Consider the following 22,940-nt stretch of genomic DNA (forward strand, 5'->3'; position numbering starts at 1 on the left):
ACAATCTATTGACACTGCTATGAAATTCTGATGCTAATTCTAGGAGCATATTTTCAAATTTATTGACTAATCTCCCTGCATTATCTTTATCATAGCTTTTCTATCACATTCTTTGCAATATAAATTACTGTGAAAATTTCTTCTAAATAAAAACCAATTAATGGGTTAAGACCTATATTGTTTTCACTTTCATATATACATATTTTTTTCTAAATGATTATGTTAGTAGTTATCGAAACTATGGGCTACTATTACACAAAATCTCTCGAAGGCCTCCTGAAGAATTTCCTTCAATAGTAAACTTGTAGAAAGCTGAAGAAGTGAGGTACTAATCAGGTAGGAAAAGGTTTAAAAAAGTAAGATAAAGAGAGAAGGGTGTTCTCTTGTCCCATAATATAAAAGGAATGCAGTATTAATTATTAGCTATGAAAAGACACAGGCCTTGTTTTTGTTGCTTTCGTTTTTTTGAAAAGAGCCATTTTTACATGGCACAAATTGAGGTGTTAGTGAAGTCAGACAAAACAGAAGCTACACAACAACAAAATTAGCGGTACCTTTTTCTTGTAGTATTTTCTTGGTGGTGGCTTGATGGTGGCAAGGAGATTCTTCCATATCATGATCAGATTTTGAAGGAGAGGAGAATGACGTGTCTCCCCCAGTAGAGGAAGAAGGCTCCCTTTCTGGGTGCAGGGGTCCCTCTTGAAATTCAGCTATGTGGTCAGACGAGAAGGGCACACTGCCAGCCACTGGAGTGAGGGATGAAGCACCAGAATCTGATTCTGGAGAAGTTCTCAAACCCTTGGGCAGAAGTGATTTGGTAATGTGCATGTGGTTATAGAAACTGTTTGAAGGCTGTTGGTATAAGAGATTATAAAGGAGGTTATGCCACTGAGCATCAGTCCCATGCGATACTTACTTTGAAATCAGATGGACCTTTTTTTAGTAAATCCCTATGAAAACCCATTTTTGTTGGTTTACAGATAAGACTACATAGTTCACAACAATTCACCGTATTACCTTTGTAGCTACCACAGATACCTAAGACATACAGAAACAATGACTTGTACACTCATTATTTACCATCAGATAAAACCAACAGCTGAATATCAAAAGCACCATCATGAAATATGACAATATGGATAATGCTCTTGGTTATTAGTCCATCAAATGAGTACAGAAAGAATTTGAATTACAACGATATATCGAGGTGAATAAGAATTTAGGAGACAAAGAAGTGAACTATTCCAGCTGTTTCCAACTAGAATACAGAATATGGCTGCAGGAAAATCATTATCTTCAATAAGCTGTAGGAACAAGGATACAGCCCAAACTCACAAGTCAGAAAGCGGTCAGGGGCACTCACCTTTCGCTCCAGACTGTCCTCGCCATCTGTTGAACTGACACTATCATAGAGTCTTGTCCTAGAGGGCCTCTGGCGTCTGTTCTTCACGGAAAGCTGGGCCCGGGTTTTCAGTGCTTTTGAATCCAGGCGTTCTGTCTCTGGGACTGCTTCATTAAAGTCTAAGAAAAGAATATTGCAAAATAATGTGTGAAAACTTTGGGGAGGACTGACAGAGACCATAGACACTGATAACAAAATCTCAAGGTTATCAGTAATACCAGGCAGGAAACAGGTGACAACCATGGCAGCCTGTTTGGTAACAGAGGTAACAAAGAAATCAGTGAGATTTAGGAGAAATGTACAAAGCCTAAGGAAAGAAACGAACACTAAAGATGACCAAGTCAACAACAAAAATCTAACATCCAAAGCCCATTAAAACCTTTCTACAACATAACTATTAAAAACACGCACTTGTATTTATTTATTTACAAGAATGCATGCTGGAGTGTTGGATGAACAAAGATACAAGAAGGTGTATCAAAGTTGGGAGATCTTAGAAATCAAGAAAAAAAACTAAAAAAGTCAGGTGCCAGGTCAAGAGCAGATAACAAAAGGTGACCATCAGCATAAATTTTCTACAGCAAAAGTTACCAAGACTGTAACTGTAAGGACTGTACCATTTTGGTCTTAATATATTTTTTTCCACCCAAAACAGAGTTTCTGAAAATTTAGCTTGTGCTTCTTTGAACTCTCTAGAAAGACCAGCAAAGAACTTACCTCAACAGCAAATTTAAGATAGCTGGGGAAATAAAACAAGGTCGGGCTATCCAAGCAAAACAAAAACAAAAAACAGGTAAACCACCACAAGTACTTAATTTACTAGTATTATGGATGAAGTATAATAAACTGACCATTGATAGATGGATGGATAAAGAAGATGTGGTGTGTGTGCGTGCGTGTGTGTGTACACAACAGACTTATTACTCAGCCATAAAAAAAGAATGAAATCTTGCCATTTGTAACAACATGGATGGACCTAGAGGGTATTATGCCAAGTGAAATAAGTCAGACAGAGAAACACAAATACTCTATGATTTCACTTATGTGTGGAATCTAAAAAAGAAAACAAATGAACAAACATAACAAAACAGAAACAGAGTCTTAGATACAGAGAACAAACAGGTGGTGGCCAGAGAGGAAGGGATATGGAAATGAGTGAAATAGGTGAGGGAGATTAAGCAGTACAAGCTTCCAGTTACAAAATAAATGAATCATGGGCATAAAATGTACAGAGTGGGGAATACAGTCAACAATAGCATAATATCTTTGTATAGTAACAGATGGTAAACAGACTTACTGTGGTGATCACTTTGTAATGTATAAAAATATCGAATTGCTATGTTGTGCAACAGGAACTAACATAGTGTTGTAAGGTCAATTATACTTCAAAACCCCCCCCCAACCAACCAAACAAACAAACTCACAGAAAAAAGAGATCAGATTTTGGTTACCAGAGGTGGGGGTGGGAGAAGGGGGACTTAGATGAAGGTAGTTAAAGGTACAGACTTCAGCTATAAGATAAATAAGTACTAGGGATGTAATGTACAACATGATAGATAATTAACACTGCTGTATGTTATATATGACAGTTAAGAGAGTAAATCCTAAGAGTTCTCATCACAAAGAAAAAATATTTTTTTCTCTTTTTCTTTTACTTTGTATCTATGTGAGATGATAGACATTGACTAAACTTATTGTGACAATCATTTCATGATTTATGTAAGTCAAATTATTATGCTGGGGCTTCCCTGGTGGCGCAGTGGTTGAGAGTCCGCCTGCCGATGCAGGGGACACGGGTTCGTACCCCGGTCCGGGAAGATCCCACATACCGCGGAGCGGCTGGGCCCGTGAGCCATGGCCACTGAGCCTGCGCGTCCGGAGCCTGTGCTCCGCAGCGAAAGAGGCCATAACAGTGAGAGGCCCGCGTACAGCAAAAAAAAAAAAAAAAAAATTATTATGCTATATGCCTTAAACGTATACAGTGCTGTGTCAATTACATCTCAATAAAACTGTAAGATAAATAAAGTAAAAGAGCTGAAAAGTTAAAAGAAATACCGTCCCCCAATTTCCTTTTATTAACTTTTAAGTTTATATCCCAAGTTATGTGTATGCGTCTTTGTCTCATTTTGTTTTTCTTGGATATCTTCTCTCCCCACCAGAAACTACACTGATTTTTCAAAGGGAAGTGTTTAAGTCTTTAAATAAAAAGACTCAAAGAAAAACAGAGTGAAGTGGAACACACACAAAATGACCTGGTAAAGGCTAGAGGGAGAAACCACTCTAGTTCTCTTTAGTCTGCCTCTCCCCACCCCTTAATCTTGCTGCCCAGAGTCTAAGTCAGGACTCAAAAGTTGCAATTCTGAAAGCGAAGAGGGTAGGTTACCCACGAACACTGGCTGAATAGGCACTGGCTGAGGAAAAGTGTTCCCCTAGTTGAATTTATTTGGAATGCTATTGCTCCTTACATTTGCATATGTAGCCACTCCTTAGAAATAATGAAGTTTGGTCATTAACCCTATATTACCTTTTCAGAGCGGCAGTCATTAAATGAAGTCATAATGTTCAAGAAATTAATGATCAAGTGCTTCTTGGATTTAAATTATTAAGAATAAAGCAAATAACTGAGCTGTAGAAAATATTAATATGTACTGATATTAATAGAGTAAAACAATTTCTCACAGTAGCATTACCCCCAGGAAATTCTTTTCACAGTATTAAATATTATGAAGTATTATGTTCTAAATATATTATATTATAAAAGCAAAACAAGGAAGCACCTCAGGTTGTACCTTTCTTACCTATGGAACTTAGCACTTGGCATATGGTTCTAACAAATAAAATTAAATATATTTTTCCCTGAGAGGTACATCCACTGAATAAAAATATGTACAGGCTTGCCTTTTCATTTCATTTGCCTTTTCTTTCTTGAAAGAAAAGTGGATATTCAGAAAAGTCAGACCATTCAAGTATATTTAAAGACAGCTAAATATTTTCTATCAGTAGTCCCTTTATTTTTTACATGTCAATGAAGAAAAAATAATCTCCTTGATCACTTTAATTTCCTCTTTTCAATAAAATCTGAACTTGTAGCTGCCCATTAGGAGTTGTGATAATTGGGAGAGAATCAACTTCACCAGCTCTTGTTTACATATAAAAAGTGGAAATACCACATGGAGGAATGCAATAATGTAATTAGATATACTGCCATATACACACATCTTACAACTTATCTATCTCATATTTAGACTGTACATTTTATAACACCAAGCACTGTCACATACATCATCTCATTTGTTCCTCACAACAGCCCCAAGAGACAGAGCAGCCAAGTATATTTTTTCCTCTCCTGAAGCTCAGAAAACTTGACTGTCTTGTCCTCATCCACATATCTAGTTTATGAGCTGCCGTGACTACGTATTCTAGTTTTCTGACTCCTAGGCCACTAGTCTGTACACACCAATTTAGCTAGTGTTCAACAAATTATTAGAATAAGATTTTAATGCAATTAGAGTTCAGTGTGTTCAGCTGTCAATTCACAAATGATGTGACTAGTCTAGAAAATTCACTTCTCCAACATGTTATTATGAAATGTTATTAATCTTCCACATTCGTGGAAGAGCATAAAAAAGGAAGACGCTGAAAACTATAGAAAAACTATTTCTCGGATAATTTCTTCTTTGGTTTAGTAACAACTTTGGTTACCTGGTGACAAAAAGAACCAAGTAGGAAGCTCATTCTACTTTTGTAAACATGGTTCCTTTTGCAATAGAGACCTAACTCTGGAGGACCTAGCATAGTATATAACATCCAGGATTGCAGTAGCTACCTCATCACTAGGTGCTGAACAAATAAAGTGAGGGAACGTGAGAACTGCTTATCAGCAGGGTTGAGAGTAGCGAGAATTATTCTGGGGCTTCTGCCCCATTACTGTTCAGTAATTTGCCTGGTCCTGGTGTTGGACAACCCCCAAATGGCAGTCTTGTATGCTTACTTTATCATCAGCTAGCACTGACTGGGTGCCCACCGCTGGAGCGCACACATGTAATGATACCTATTAAACATGAAGTTAGCTGGAGTCTGAGAAGCAGTGGTTTAAATCCATTATCCAAGTGGCCAACAACTCATCACACCCAATTAACAATTTTTGAGGGCCTGAAAACAAAGATCTCAGGGCCTCTTTATAGCAGTGATTAAAGGGTTATAAATCAGTAATCTGTATTCCCATCCTGAGGAAAAAAATTTTTTTAAGCTTTATAAAACTGGAATGGAGCTAAGGACTTTCACTTCAACAACTCTTATACCAGAAGGAAGTTGGAAGAAATGGCTGTCCAGAGGAAGCAACTACTAAAGACACCGCAAGTAACAACCCCCTCAGGAGTATTAGTGTGAGAGAGGAGGAAAATGTGTACAGCATTATGCTGCTGGGTAACTAGAAGGGTGATCTAATGACCACTAGAAGCTATATTTTTCTATCATGTCATATAAGAATCAGAACACTATAATTCAAACGAACCTTAGGGATTCTGGCCCAGCCTTTTGTCTCAGGTAGGAAAACCAAGGCTCCCAGGTCACTAACTTGTGTACTGACTTTATCACAGTTAATCTGTGGAAGACTGGATAGAGCTCAGTCCTCAGAAGCCTATCCTCTTTCTAGAAGGACACTCTCAAGTCTGAAAGTAAATTTCACAAGTCACCTTCCACCTTCTTCGAAACTTCTTTTTAGTCTTACTCTACGTTCCAAACAAAAATACATGTCAAGGGGTGACTTTGCACAGCCCCAGAAGGATATAGCACCGGAAGAAAAAATAAAATGGAGGGATTTTATTTGACTTTGTATTTATCCAAGGAATAAAATTCTTACATAGAAAAATTAGCTGTCACTTTTGTGGATGATGATGTGGCAGGAGAAATCCAACTGGGTCAACATTTCTAAGTTATGAGCTGCTCAATGTAAGGGCTTCGGTGGCCATGTTCTCTCACTGTCATTCATTCTCTACAGAGATCTTAAGCAACAGAATAGCATAACACTACTTTCATAAACGCAAGACCCTGGGTTCTTCCTCTACCCCTTGTCTCCAGTGTACCTTGTTCTGCTGTCCATTAGAATTAGAGGAAAACTTCCTTTTCCTCTCTCCTTTCTTCTCTGTTCTTTCTTTCAGACCCTCCAGACTCTGAAATAGCCTATCTCTGACCCAAATGCAGCTAGAAATACAAAAGAAGAGCAGATACAAGTGGATCAATAAATATAGACAGACAAATGCAGAAAAGGTATGAAGTAGCTAATGATAATGCAGGTGTGAGTGGGTGGGACTCCACCTCAGTACACCTGCATTTTAAGTCTAGCTTCAATATTGCTTCACATTGGATCCTTTAAAAGAAGTTAATGGATTCGATCACAATTTTAGCAGCTGTTATGAAAAATGTTCTGTGAAATTAGGATGTTATAGATCATATCACACAGAGACCAGTTCTCTATAGTAATGCTCTGAGTCATTCAGTTTTTTCACTAGATTGACGTTATTTTTTGACGTAAATGGAATGCTGCTCACAGATCAGACATAGGCTGCGAGGGAAGTAGGGGAATGGTGCAGCATAACAATGGGGTCTGCTCCGCATTCTTACGTTCATTATTCTCCTCAAAAACAGTCACACACACCTTATACCATCACACTGCCTGGCTTGTGCTATTATCAACCGAAATGCCGAGCATAATGAGGCACTTGATGGCATCTTTAAACTTGAACAGTATCTGCATATCGTTCAGTCACTGCAAGTTCACAAAAGATGGACTCATGGGGCTTTGGGTTGATACACACCGCATTCAGAGGTAGGCTAATGTACCTCAGAGAGGCGGTGTACAATAGTTGCCGTGAGAGGAGACCTGGAGTTAGTCTTCCTTGAACAGAATCCAAAACGGTGGCTCTGTCACTAAATTGGGCAATTCCTCTAATCTCTCTTTCCCTCAGAATCCTCAGCTGCTAAAATGGGCATGATAATAACAACATAATAATAACTGCATTGTCATGAAGACTAAATGCATTAAATAGATATACAAATGCTTGAAAGAGTACATTATAAGCACTCAACAAATGTCTTTATTTACTGACATAAAAATATTAGCAAGATATTCTTAAGTGACTAAAGCAAGGTGCAGAACAACATGTATATTCATTTTAAATATTAAAAAATCCCAGCAACATAAAATACATTTTTCCAACGGTAAATATATGCATATAACTGCATAGCAAGCGAGCTGGAAAGATATACTTCATACTGATAATGGTGGTTACCTCCAAAGAAGATATTAGATTTGGAGATGTTGGTCAACAGGTACTTTAGTCTTATTTGTAATGTTAAATTTGTGTTTTGTTTTTTTTGCATTAGGTATTAAAAAAGTCTATATATTACTTATGTAGTTAAAATTAATAAAAATGAAAAAAACACATATTCAGTAAATTTACTTTTACAGACATCTTAATTCCATTCTAATCTGATAGCTCTAGTGTTCTAGGACTCAGGATTATCAGATGTTGGTATCAGCTCAGGATACTCTGTCAAAATCCCTGTGACTGTCAGCCTGCCCTATGTGAGATGGCTGTTCTTTCATCACATCTATGGAGACCGTTTGCCTGCCTTGCTATTTCACTGCCAGGTGACTGGGACTAAATAAGGGCCCTATAGTTTAGCTTCCTTCCAGTTACTACTTTGTTTCAGTATTGTACGGGGAGGATGTACTGAATTAGACATGGTAATTTGAGACCAAGTTATACAACTTCAGCTCATCTTATGATAGCACTTTGGTTAGGAACCCATCCATGGGTAACTCTCACTCTGAACTCTATTAATAGTCGAATTCTTTATAACCACCCAAAACCTGATAAATTTTGTATCCCAAGTAGTATTTATGAAATTTTAGGAGGCTGATTTGATTTCTTACCATTTTAGAACAAGCAGAAGATTATTGCTGTTTCTTAATTTTTTAATTAGGTCTGAGTTTATTGTTGTATGAACTATATATTTCATTTGCTAATCTTTGAAAAACATTGAGGAATTCTTTTTTTACCTAGTTATGAATAAATGCAATCTCAAAACTATCTGTATGGTTTTGAAACATAATTTGGTAATCTGTTTTAATGTAGTGCTTCTCCAGTGCAGTCTGATATTTAACTTAGCCTTCTTCAGCTTACGGTCAACCTACACTCCTATTCTCAAAGGGGAGAGAGGTCCAAATTTTGCTGTCTATATCTCTTAAGACTATACTTTCAGGGATCATTTCTACAGTTCATATCTCAGGAATGACTCTTTAGTAATGCCACTAGGCTAAACTACCCATGGAAGAAGTGACTACAAGTCAGAAAAAAACTATATAAAAAACTAAGTTCCATCATATATCATTTGAAATACTTGTAAGAGTTGCTTGATTCTGAGAACATAAAGGAATACAGAATTGCGATTTAGACAACAGGGCATTTAAATATCTTCGGACTCCTTCATTGTAAGCTGTCTTTAGACTCTGATAGAAAAGATTTGCATTACCCAAAATTTGAAGAAATGTAAAATCAAATCAAATGGGCAAACCGGCTGGGAATTGCAGACTTCTGTAAGACTATGAAGTCATGTCAGAGCTTGGGTCTAGGCAGGTGGTTTATGTGAATATCCTTTTCTTAACACTATAGTGTCTTTGCCATGACAACAATAAACAAGCTTCTGTATTCTCACTCAGGGTTGCTTATAGGAATCTAATCAGTTTTTCTGTCAATAATCTCTGGATATTAGTAATTCCAAGCATGCTAGTTAGGCAAGTCCCCAAATTATATACTGTGACATAACATCTTCCTTGATTAGTATGGGAAGAACTAAGATTTTACGTCTTTGGTAGAAAATAACCTAAGTTACCTGAGGTGATAATTGTTGGCTTCCAAAACTGTGCAAAAGATACTTGCACAGTATCTTTTGACTAGAGGAAGACTGAGTTGCATAATACAGCATTAGAAGATTTAAGAAAACTTTAAAGATCACAATACTTGTAAGTTTAATAGAACAGATGTATAAGAGCTTCTTAAGTACTTGCAAAGACTGTCAGTTGCTAACAATAGTACTTAAAAAGGAAATCAAATATAAAAAATTTATAAATGCAATTTTAAATGTTTGTACATGTTCAATTAGCTAAGTCTGTAAATAGGAACTAAATATTATTCAACGATCACTTAGCAGTGATTTGCAAATCAAGTTTTAAAATGTAAAGAACTAGGTTTTTGATAATATAACTTGAATAAATCAAACATTAAAACCAAAATAAAAATAAGAATGACTTTTTGGTGCCCCAAACCCTTCTGTTTCATCAGAAAACTCACAAGCAACAGAGTTTTCAGTTTCAAATTTTCAAATACGTTCTAATTTTTCCTAACTTTCCTCATAAGTGGAATTTCCTATAGGTCTCAGAAATAATCAGGGCACAGCATTGAAGTAGAACATTACTTCATGTCCACCTAAGAGAATTCAGTTATAACCTGATGTCTGTGCCCCATATTAACAGAAAAAACCTTAAGGATCTCAGTACTATAACTACTGGAACAATATGGTTGGCAGACTGTTCAGAACCATGCACACAAGAGAATTTTCTGGTCCTAATTCCAGAAATAGCTGTTCGAGTTTTAATTCTATAGATGCTGTGACCCCATGATTGATTGTGTTTCCCTCTTGGCTGGTAGACATCTTAAGTGAAATCTTAAATAATCTACAGGAACCCACTGCACATACTTCATATATAAACCACCCCGTACAGCATCTTCTCCTTCCTACTTTTATATCCCTCCACCCTGATTTCCCAGCTAATTCGTTTAGTCAGCTTACCTTAGCATAATCATATGCTGTCTTCCAATCTATAAAATTAGGATTCCACGGTGAACCAGAGCATATTTATAAAATATAAGAAACACTTCAAAACACAGCTATCTTGTGACATTTCCTTGAAAAGGAGCTATATTCCACAGTTGGGTTAAAATTGTCTTGACTTCCAGAAGATCATAACCTACCTTTACAGTTCAATTGGCTTTTGAATAAAATTTTATTTTAATTGAATTTTATTCAAAAGCCAAAATAAAATATGAAGTAGCTTACTTTTCCTAAAATGAACAGAAAATTACTTAGCTTCTGAAAAAATAACTTGCTTTCCATCAAAACAACTTTAGATCTCTTCTAGCACTAATACATATTATCAGTATGACTGAAGGGTCTGGTGACTTCTGTGAACTTATGAAGATGCAGTGAGAAACATGAACCAAGGAGAGTTGCCGTTTTGCCACTAAATACCTCCTTTTGAATGCCTCATTGATTTGTCAACAAAAGTCTTAACGGCTTACACATAGACAGATGCAAAACTTGCACAAAACTAGACAGGCAATTTAGGTGCTTTGCTTTTTGAGTAAGAGAACAGATTTTGGCTTTAATGATATGCCAGAAAACAATCAATAAGTAGTGATTTCTCATTTATTTGGCTTGTTCATTAAAATTTTCCACAGTAATTTACTGGGAATGTTCAACCTTTAATTAGTACAATAATATTTCATGGTCAAAATTACTTACTGGGGATCAAGAGTTACTGAAGGGACTTCCCTGGTGGTGCAATGGTTAAGAATCTGCCTGCCAATGCAGGGGACATGGGTTTGAGCCCTGGTCCGGGAAGATCCCACATGTCACGGAGCAACTAAGTCCGTGCACCACAACTACTGAGCCTGCGCTCTAGAGCCCATGCACCGCTACTGAGTCCATGCGCTACAACTACTAAAGCCCACACACCTAGAGCCTGTGCTCTGCAACAAGAGAAGCCACCGCAGTGAGAAGCCTGCGCACTGCAACAAAGAGTAGCCCCTGCTCGCCTCAACAGTGAAAACCCAACGCAGCCAAAAATAAACAAATAAATATTTTTAAAAATTACTGAAAATAACCTGTTCAGGAAAAATAAAAATTGTGAAAGTTTACCAAAAATTTACATCTATAGGCATGATAAAGAAAGCTTGAATGTAGTCAAGAATTCTCCCCTGCCCCAATTTAGAACTAAACAACATGACAGCATGGAATAATTACTTCACTGCTCTGTATCTCATGCTCTTGTATAAGACACTCCTGATGATGTAGTGTAAGCATTCACTTTCCTTTTAATAACTTTCCATTTCATGAATTCTGACTTTAATCATGTCTTTAACCTTCTTTTAAAATTCTGGGTTCCAATGCTAAAAGTGAATGTTTAATGTACTCTCAGACTCTATCAGGAAATAAATCAGATGCGGTGGTAGGAGTCTGGCCTGGCCTCAAATCTACAGGTAGCAGAAAAGAGCCACTAACATTGAGGGCTCAGGGAAACACAAAGACAACACATAGTTACAGCCTCAGCAGAAAATAATTTCTTGGAGGAGTCCAAACACCTCATGAACTTCCTTATCGATGTAAATGTCTGGCTGGTGCTGGCTTTTTTTTTCTTACAAATCTTAAACTAATATTTTAAGCCTAAAAATTTTTTGTGGTTTTTCTCATTCTCATCTTTTAATTATGCTACTTAATATTTTTTATTTTAAAATATTTTATTTATGCAAAAAAGTATACCATATATGTAAGTCATATAGAAATAGAAGGGGGAAAAAAAGACACCCATGTACCTACTATCAAGCCGAAGAAACAAAATTAGTACTTTTGAAGCCCTCTCTATGTCCCATTCCTAGTTATAACCCCTGTTTTTTTCTCCTAGTTATTCCACAAAAGTATCTCTAAAGAATATACTGATTAATTTTGCTTGCTTTTAAACTTTATACACATGGTAATGAACTGTACATAATATTCTTCAAATCATTTTTTTTGTTTGCTCAACATTATGTTGAAAGGTTTGACTAGAATTAATTAAATTTTTACTGTAGCTATTATGAATGATGTTGCTGTGTATTTTTGAACATGTCTCCTGGTACACAAGAATTTCTGGAGAGCATATATATACACAGGAGTGAACTTATTGGGCCATAGAATTTGTACATCTTCCATTTTACTAGATAATATCAAATTGTTTTAACAAAATAGTTGTATGAGTTTTCTCTTTTTCCCCTACATACTGGCTATCACATATTACTGTGAAACTTTATCTTTGCCAATCATTTTATTTTTATTAATGAGGTTGAATGTTTATTTATGTTCACCAATCTTTGAGTTTCCTCTTTTGTGAACAGATTGCTTATGTGTTCTGTCCATTTTTCTATTATGTTAGTTGTATTTTCTTATGATTGGGGAAAGTTTTAAGTATATTCTGGATAACGATAACAATCTTTTTTCTTAGTTACATGGGCTGTAAATATCTTCTCTCAATTTTTGGCTTCTCTTTCTATGTTTTTATAGTATCTTTTCATGATCAGATTTTCTTAATATTACTGTGGTCAAATTTATCAAACTTTTCTTATGATTTGGATTTTTGTGTGTTAAATAAGAGATCGCATAAGCATTCTCCTACATTTTCTTCTAAAAGTTATAAATGTTGCCTTTCATATTTGAGACTACAATCCATTTGAAATCTATTTCATGAATGAATTCTGTTTCATGGGATCCAATTTCATTTTTCTCCATTTGAATCGTCAATTTTCCCAGACATTTGTTAGTCCATCCTTGCCCCACTAATCTGCAATGTCAGTTTTGTATCATTCTCAAACTAACATGAGCCCAGTCAGTTTCAGACTCTATTCTGTTGCACTGGTCTACTTGTCAATTGCTCAGATTACACCACACTGTCTTAATACTATTGCTTTACAATGAATCTAAGCATCTGAAAGAACAAGTTCCCTCACCTTGGTTTTCTTCAGGAGTATCTTGACTATTCTGGGTCAAGTTGTTCTTCCACCTACATTTTAGAAACAACTTGTCATGTTCCAAAAAAAAACACAAACAAACAAAAAACCCTGTTCAAATTCTGATGGAAACTGTATGGAATACATAGATTAATTTGGCATAATATCATTTTTACAGTATTCAGGCTTCCTATCTCTTTTGATTTATATGGGTCTTCTTGAATGTCTTTTCATGGGTCTTCTTGAATGTCTTTTCATGGGTCTTGAGGTTCTTTTCTTAAATTCATACTAGCTACCTTATATTTTTTGTTGCTATCATAAATGGTAGCTTGTAAAAAATTACGTTTTTTGGGACTTCCCTGGTGGTACAGTGGTTAAGAATCCGCCTGCCAATGCAGGGCATATGGGTTCGAGCCCTGGTCCAGGAAGATCCCACATGCCACGGAGCAACTAAGCCCGTGCGCCCAAACTACTGAGCCTGCGCTCTAGAGCCCGCAAACCACAAGTACTGAAGCCCGCGCACCTAGAGCCGGTGCTCCGCAGCAAGGGAAGCCACTGCAGCGAGAAGCCCAAGCACCACAATGAAGAGTAGCCCCCGCTCACCGCAACTAGAGGAAAGCCCGCACGTAGCAACAAAGACCCAACACAGCCAAAAATAAATAAATAAATAAATAAATTTATATTTTAAGAAGTTACGTTTTTTGTCAGAGTTGACTGATGTCTTATGATTCTAAGAGCCATCCACCCTGCTAAATTCTTAATTCTAATGACCTGTAGGCTCGAGTATTTTTATGTATTCAATTTTATTATCTGTGAATAATGATAGTTTTGCCTCTTTTCACTCCTTATATTTTTTTATCTCTTTTGCTTGTCTACTACTTGCTAGGACCTCTAGGATAACATTGAATAGATGTGGTAATAAACATTTAGTGGGGGACTTCCCTGGTGGCACAGTGGTTAAGAATCTGCCTGCCAATGCAGGGGACACAGGTTTGAGCCCTGGTATGGGAACATCCCACATGACGTGCAGCAACTAGGCCCATGAGCCACAACTACTGAGCCTGCACTCTAGAGCCCGTGAGCCACAACTACTGAGCCCTCGTGCCACAGCTACTGAAGCCTGCGCACCTAGAGCCCGTGCTCCACAACAAGAGGAGCCACCACAGTGAGAAGCCCGTGCACCACAACAAACAGTAGCCCCTGCTCACCGCAACTAGGGAAAGCCCGCATGTAGCAACGAAGACCCAATGCAGCCAAGAATAAATAAATAAATAAATTTATTAAAAAAAAACATTTAGTGGTGAAATGTTAAAAATATTCTTAATTTTAAAGGAAATTCTTGATTTTAACATTTGACCACTAAATATGATGATTGATAGAGACTTTTGTTAGCCTCACATAACAAGTTAAGAAAGTTCCTATGTATTTCTAGCTTAATAAACTTCTTACCATGAATAACTGTTCAACTTTAGTGTTTGTCTTCATCTAATAAAATGATTATATACATTTTTCCTCTAGTTAATGTGTGAATTATATGAGTTTTAAAATGTTGAACCAACTTTGTGTTTCTTACATAGACACAGCTGGTCATGATAATATATATGTAGACTTTAAAATACATTTCTGGATTCAACATTTACCTTTGTGAACAAGTAGGTTTTTTTTTTAAATAAAGAGAATTCTGGCCAGCCAGTGGGCGTTCACTCCGCTCATCTGAGAGTAGAGGAGGAACTCTATTCCAGAACATAATAATGTTAGTTTAAACCTCAGAAACCTGTATTAACCCCATATCCATCCTAACTGTTAAATATACAGATCTATACTACATTAGCTACACAGAAAACCATACTCAAGGCATTTGCCAGGGAGTATAACCTCTAACTTACTGACAATTTATATTTATTAAAAGCTCACAAAGAACTACAACACTTGTATAAAAAGAATGTTTTCTTGTTTTTAAGAAAAAACAAATCCCCAACGCTTTGAGGATTTTTACCAACTCTTTACTTGGTAATGCAGGTCATGCTCCAATTATGGAAGATATTTTTTTATGCTTAGTTGCAGTAAGGACTCATTCCCAAACAAGACAAGTCATGACTTCACATGGAACCAATAACTGGATTTTTTTTAATAAAAGGAAGACTGGCAAAAAAGCTTGCCCATTCAATTTCAAATATTGGTTATATATAAGGTATAGCCACCGATATTCTTTCATGTTTAGAAATTCTTTGTCATTATTCAAAAAATGCTGTTATTTTATTTTGCGGTACGCGGGCCTCTCACTGTTGTGGCCTCTCCCGTTGCGGAGCACAGGCTCCGGATGCGCAGGCTCAGTGGCCATGGCTCACGGGCCCAGCCACTCTGCGGCATGTGGGATCCTCCTGAACCGGGGCACAAACCCGTGTCCCCTGCATCGGCAGGAGGACTCTCAACCACTGCGCCACCAGGGAAGCCCCCCAAAATGTTTTTAATCATGTTAATAAACTTGTTTACAAACAAACAACCCCCCCACAACAGTTGAATGGGGACATCTTAATGAATAGTCAATCCATCCTCTCCAGCAAATATTCTAAATTTTATCTGTAGGTAACCACACAAAGAATAAAGTTAATATAGGAAAAAGTAAATAAGAAAAGAAATCCCCACTTGACTAATGCAAAAGAAGGCAAGAAAGCAGATAAAAAGAACAAAGGAAGATTTTTTGTTAGATTAGAAACAAATAGTAAGATGTTAGATTTAAACTCAATATATCAGTAAATAAATTAAATAGCAACGTTCTAAATGCATCTTAAAGATTGAGAAAATTTTTTAAAAGCAAGATTGAGACTGTAATAGAAATAAACAACTAGCCATTGCTTATAAAAGACATGGAAAATTTGCAGTAAAAGAATGGAAAAAGATACCACAGAAACACTTACTAAAAGAAAGCTGATACAGCTCTTCAAATCTCAAACAAAATCGATAACAAGGTGAACTACTAGAAATAAAGAAGGATATTTCCTAATGATCAGAGGTCAATCTACCAAGAAGGTATAACGATTCTAAATTGTATGTATCCATTAACATCACCTCAAACACATAAAGCAAAAACCGACATAACCAAAAGAAGAAACAGATAAATCTACAATTATAGTGTTATTTTTTGACGCATCTCCCTCAGTAACACACTCTAGAAGTTTTGAATATGGTTAACAAATTTGACCTGACATACATGACAGAGCACCTGAGCACCAACCTAGGTCAACAGAGAGCTAAGTACCATCATTTCTTATACATCCTCTCCTCTCAGTAATTTAAATTGCCTTTACTGAACAGTACATTGTATATTTATGTGATGCCATTAGTCCACACTGAGGTTCACTGTGTGAAAATGCCCTAATACAATCATCAGTGCATCTACTGTAAGGATGTTATCAATATTAATATCACTGCTCCAAATCATGCATTATTTGTACCAGTAGTTATACTTCTCTTGAGCAGATGGTTTATCTTAATCTTATGAACACTGTGTAGGATGTAATGGACCAGGGTTTCCATCTCCTTCTGATGACTAGAAAGTTTACAGCCAAATTAAAGACTTAGCTTCAGAAATAATAAAAATATGGTATATACACTTGTAGCATCATATCTGGTTCTACTCTGTCCTCAGCCTCATTGTTCTCCTTTATCTTGCCACTTTCAATTCACTCTCTCCTGTCATATAAAGGTGTCGCTCCAAGTTATTTCTAGACAGTGCATGATGAATGAAATACAAGAATTTAAAAACACACAGGTGGTGAAAAAGGCAAATACCCTTAATGGCAGTTGTTTACTTCCCCTTGCTCTTCCTGATAAAGACTTTATTTAAATATGAGTAAGTTACAAAAAAACGATTCAATTCAGGAAAATCAGATTCAGTGCAAACCAATAAGCTAACAAATGGGTCACAATAAGCAAATACCATACGATAGGGCCTACTGACCAAAGAATTAGCTGGCCTGAATATCTAAGCAGGCTCAGAGTTCTACTGATATGTCCACAAATCTCAGGTTTGGGACGATGCTTACTGGGTTCAGGATTCAAATGTGGACTACTATCTGAGATCTACTTTTAAGAAATCTGGGGCCTGAGACTTCCCTGGTGGTGCAGTGGTTAAGAATCTGCCTGCCAGTGCAGGTGACACAGGTTCGAGCCCTGGTCCAGGAAGATCCCACATGCCGCGGAGCAACTAGGCCTGTGTGCCACAACTACCAAGCCTGCACTCTAGAGCCCATGAGCCACAACTACTGAGCCGTGTGCCACAACTACTGAAGACCTCGTGCCTAGAGCCGGTGCTCCACAACAAGAGAAGCCACCGCAATGAGAAGCCCGCACACCACTACGGAGAGTAGCCTCCACTCACCGCAACTAGAGAAAGCCCATGGGTAGCAATGAAGACCCAATGCAGCCAAAATAAATAAATAAATAAAAATTAAAAAAAAAAAAGAAACCTGGGGTCTTATTGCAACAGCTGAACCATTTTGTGGAAAAAGAGTAAGGGAAAAGAGAAACAGCAAGAAGATATTATTTTCATTATCATTATGCTCCTTTCTCTAGGATATTCTTAAATTACCTAAAAAGTAGCTAAGAAATATTTTTATTTTTAAAGATATTGGGATTGGGACTTTCCTGGTTGTTCCGTGGTAAAGAATCTGCCTTCCAATGCAGGGGACGTGGGTTCGATCCCTGGTTAGGGAACTAAGATCCCACGTGCCGCGGGGCAACTAAGCCCGTGCGCCACAGCTACTGAGCTTGCGTCTCTCACTAGAGAGCCTGCATGCCACAAACTACAGAACCGAAGCACCCTGGAGCCTGCACACCACAACTAGAGAAAAAAAAACCCGCACAATGCAACTAGAGAGAAGCCCGCAAGCCACAACAAAAGATTCTGCATGCCGTAACTAAGACCCGATGCAGCCAAACATAAATAAATAAATAAATAAATAACAAATCTTAAAACAAAAAAATATCAGGATTGACTAATTCCAGCCACAATTTACTATGAAAGTCTCGACTTTCCTATAATCCTCTATCTTGCAATTTAAGTCTTTTTTCTTCTTGCACAGTTCTCATTAGAGTTAAGAAATAGTAAGTAACTAAAAGAACTAAGGATAAAATGCTTTATATACCATCTTCCATGTTCATACTTTGGAGAAGATAACTTGCAGTGTTATCTAATCAGTGCCCCACTGGCTGAGTAGATGGGTATGAAATAAAAGAAGCATTTGGTACTAATGCCCAAACTTCAAAGGGATCCTTGAATTACACTTACAAACCTAGCAGTGACCCAGTTCCTGTTATGCCTCAAAACTATTAACGGTATTGCTTTGGATTTCCTGACTTCCTATGATTTCAGCCTTTTCTGGGGGCAAAGAGTTCCTATCAGTTGTCTAGGAGAAGCAGCAGACTCCAGAAAACCAGTACAGTTCAGTTGAATAGTTAAGAAAATGGGCTGTGGAGCTGGATGAGTCCAGCTCCTGGTTCTACCTCTTGCTCACTGAGTGACCTTGGACAGATGGTTTAATTTCTGCATCTGAAGTTTCCTGATCTGTAAAATGGGATGACAGCAATACTACTTCTTAGGGTTGTTGTGAGGATTAAATGAATTGCTGTAACTTAAAACACTGCCTGGCCCGTAGAAACACTACATCAGTTCCCAAGAATAATTTTTTTAAGTGAAGTATGGTTGATTTACAATATTGTGTTAAAGTATTGTTTGTTATCACTACTGCTGACTTTGCAAATGTTATCTTTTTCCATTAAAAGAGTTTTTAATTTCTGAGAAAAAACAAAACTGTTAATGGGTCACAATGCTTACAGAATTAAGTATAAGCTCTTCTTCCGGCATCCAAAGACTACTTTTACTCCAAGAACACCCTATGACACACTTTTAACATAAGGTCCCACTTTTAACATAAGGTCTATGAATCAGGAAAAAAATTATTCTAATTTTATTCACTTTTTTCTCTTCTTCAAACTCCCTCTCATCTCTTAAAATGTTTCTATCATCTATTTGTTTCATACCAAACCCTTCGCCTGCCTCAGGAAGAGCATGGTATTTAAGTGAGTTTTTTACAGAAGTTAATCAAACTACGACTACAACCCTTTTTCCTACCAAGATCTCTCTAACATGCCTGTTTTCTGCTCTTTTTCTAATCCTGACTTGAATATCTGAGTGGCCACAGACATTTCTAGTCACTTCGGGGCCTTTGGATACAGGTAGAGAACTCTTATACAGACCAGCATTACTCAGACACTAAGAAATTATAAATATGAAACATGGCAGTGGGACAAAACTGTCATTTTTCACATCCTGGAACACATGTAAACTAGTATCTGACCAGCATACTGGTGTAAACTAGAAGGGATTTAGAGTTTGTTTCATCTCTTGGTGAAAAGAAATTGTTATAGTTGCTTTATGGATTTTAAGAAAAAAGTATCAGAATGTGTTAAATAATATATTTGTATATATAATCTGCCAACATTTTTTTTTTTTTTTTTTTGGTGACCAGGGATTGAACCCAGGGCCCTCAGCAGTGAGAGCGTAGAGTCCTAACCACTGGACCTCCATGGAATTCCCAATCTGTCAACATTTTAATGAGATACTTGAGTAGGCTTAGTTTATAGAAAGAACCATACATATGATGTTTGGATATAAATTTAACTGTGGCAAATTTTTGCATGGTTTGAAAAACGGTTTTATCACTCTAAAATGTACAATAATTTAATATCGAGAGTCACATAATTAATCCATCCCCAGTTGGGACTCTCGTTCCTAGAAGAACATGAGTTCTTGTGAAGAAGCAGCTGCTAACATGCTCTTCCTTTCCTCCTCTTACCTTTCTGCCTCCTTCACTCTCTCCTTCCTTTTCTTTCACATTTCATTCTAACATAGATTTTCACTGACCTATAACTGATAATCCTTTTGCTTCACTGAGCTGCCTCAGACCCAAAAAGATGCTAAACCACTCATCCTATCAATAAAACACTCCAGTGCTTGGAAAACAAATCAGAACTGGACAGTCCACAGGAGGTGGAGAGGTAAAGCACTGCACCTCAAGGGCGCAGACTAGCAGAACTGACTTCAACCGCTGTACCCATCCTGTTGCAAAAAGGTGTGTGTTGGGGGGGAGGGTGATCATTAAATACCAAATGGCTTGCGTTTGGTCCGCTGCTTTACTTCCTTTTCTGAACCTCTAGGACTTCAGCGTTCCCTAGCAACAGAAGCAAAGGATCACTTTTGAAAAGTGCTTTCCAGAGCATTCCTATCTAGCTACTGACCAAGCCATTTTAGTTTATGTGATCAAGCAACTGAAATTCAAGGAGATTTATCACTGACTGTCCTCGGCAGCAAAACTGGAAGAGTACCGCTTGATATGTATGCTACTAATGTCTGAGATGACTGATTCTACCTCTACTGCACAAGCATGGATTGGTTTCAGGAAGAATTAGTAGTCTCTGCATCTCACCGTGAACCGACAGTGTTGCTAGGGAAACTGATAATTATGTGGCAAAATGGAGGGTGTAGAAGAGAAGAAAAAGGGTTCAGAAGAAATGTAAGGTTTTAATCCAAATCAGCATGTTTATAGTATAGTTTGCTGATATTCTGTAGTAATATAATTTAATAAATACCATTAATTATATGTTTGACAGGATACAGATTTCTGAACTAAAAGAAATGAACAGAAATGAATTAGACTGTGGAAAGCTACTGGTTACTGATCATACTTTGTGTATGGCATAGCAGGAATATATATTTATTATAAACTACGACGAATTTGAAGAATTAAAATATTCAAAAAGGTAAAAAAACACATTGATTTGATTTCTGACTTTTTAAAGAAAACAATCTTATCGAGTTCCAGATATAAAAATTGTAACTCCATCAAAGCTCTAATAAAATTTCTTTTTTTCACCTCAAACACCCTTTAGGGTGGAGAAGAAAGAAGTGTTGCCATTTTGATGTTATACATAATAAAAAACCAAGCCAGAGAAGTTGAATGACCTTCCTAAAGTCACATACCTCTTCAGTTAGTGGTAATGTGGGTGCTAAATACTCTACTTTAACTGCCTGGGAGGCATTATTTACAGATTATGTCTTAGTAAGGGAAAACACAGCAAAAGGATATAAACTTAGTGAACAGATGCAAATCTCTAAATACCACTTTACTTTTAAATGAAAATTTCCAATACTTCTCACTTTCAACGGCTAAGAGTTTAGTTCTGAAAGTTAACGATATGATATAAACACTTGTTTATCAGGAAAATCTCATTGGAGACATTTTAATATGTGCGAAAGAGCATCAAAGAATTAAACAGCTCATTAGTGATCACAGTTTTACTGCATGTCAAACCACTGCCTGTGAGTTGTCAGTCCCTTCACGAGAATGCTGCCACATGACATTCTTTTATTTTCACTTTTTCTAAGGTCTACTAGGTACCTATTTTAAAAGATGAAATAAAAAGTTTTATGTCCGCCTGTGCATTTATCGTTATAAATTCTTATACATCCTCTAATTTATAAATACACTATACGTATTAAAACATTCATACACATTCTTATACACACAGTCTATGCACGGGCGTGTGTGAGGGAAGCAAATAAGTGATTTATTTATGGTTGGTGTATGAAAGAAGACAGCCATTCACAATACAAAATGCTTCCCGTGTTCTGGTCTGATTTGGTCTCTGACAGGAAAGAATGAGACGCATACACAGGACATCGAGGTAAAAGCAGAAAAGTACACAGAACTTCTTAGTGAATTCCAAGTGCTAGAAGTCAGCCTTCTGATGTTATGAAAAAGATCTTCTTTCTAGGGACTTAAAAATCACTCATTTTAAGCCTTACTAATTAATACTTAAGTAGTGTAACTCACCCTATATGGGACGAGCTATCAATTTAAGGCAGTTTATTAAGCTTATCAATTTTATGGTGGTTTAAAAATAATATCTGACTTGTCCGATTTGGAATTTTGTTAATTCTTTACATCAAAGATTTATTTTTGATAAGATGAGAGAAAAATTATAACTTCCTATTTTGATAAGCCCATTTTTCTTTCCCACAGCAGGAAGACTTTTTCAACTTTTAAATCTCTGAGTTAAAAAAAGAAGAATGTAAGGCCAAATTTTACAGTCATTAAAAACATTTTTTATGGTTAGGTTAAACAAACCTTGACTTAGGCCATCTTGACAAGGTGTCTGCTTGACATCCAAGTTCTCCAAGGTATCTCCTTTAGAGACCTCACTAAGAGATGTTCTTCTCTCAAAGATGTTGTTGTTATTGTTAACTTGAGTCCCATTTTGCTTCAGTAGCCGGAACACCTCAGCTTCCAAATCTCTAATCTAAGAGAGAAAAAAAATATCTATTCATGAAACCCTAAATCAGCACTTCTCTCCAAGCACTAGGCAAAACTACCCTATTCTTTTTTTTTAAATTTTATTAAAACATAGTCGATTTACAACGTTGTGTTTAATTTCTGCTATTTAGCAAAGTGACTCAGTTATACATATATATATCTTTTTCAAATTCTTTTCCATTATGGTTTACCACAGGATATTGAACATAGTTCCCCGTGCTATACGGTAAGACCTTGCTGTTCATCCAACCTATATATAATAGCTTGCTTCTGCTAATCCCAAACCCCCAGTCCTTCCCTCCTCAACCCTCCCGCCTCTTTGGCAACCACAAGTCTATTCTC

The 22,940-nt window shown here is 36.8% G+C and overlaps 1 protein-coding gene across 8 annotated transcripts in view; it reads right to left on the reverse strand.

Annotated features, from left to right (window-relative positions):
- The window catches only part of PPP1R9A (protein phosphatase 1 regulatory subunit 9A), a 320,981-nt gene that overhangs the window by 36,770 nt on the left and 261,271 nt on the right, over positions 1-22,940 (reverse strand). For 4 of the 8 annotated variants that reach the window (XM_079932583.1, XM_079932579.1, XM_079932581.1 and 1 more), the window contains 3 exons: positions 22,413-22,584; positions 1,364-1,521; positions 555-852 (listed from right to left, as the gene is read on the reverse strand). In XM_079932583.1, the coding sequence (XP_079788709.1) occupies positions 555-852; positions 1,364-1,521; positions 22,413-22,584 (628 nt within the window). The remainder of the gene's footprint in view (positions 1-554; positions 853-1,363; positions 1,522-22,412; positions 22,585-22,940) is intronic. The other 4 variants (XM_079932584.1, XM_079932582.1, XM_079932586.1 and 1 more) reach the window with 2 other exon arrangements.

Source organism: Stenella coeruleoalba (assembly GCF_951394435.1).
Source record: "Stenella coeruleoalba genome assembly, chromosome: 9".
Lineage (NCBI taxonomy): Eukaryota > Metazoa > Chordata > Mammalia > Artiodactyla > Delphinidae > Stenella > Stenella coeruleoalba.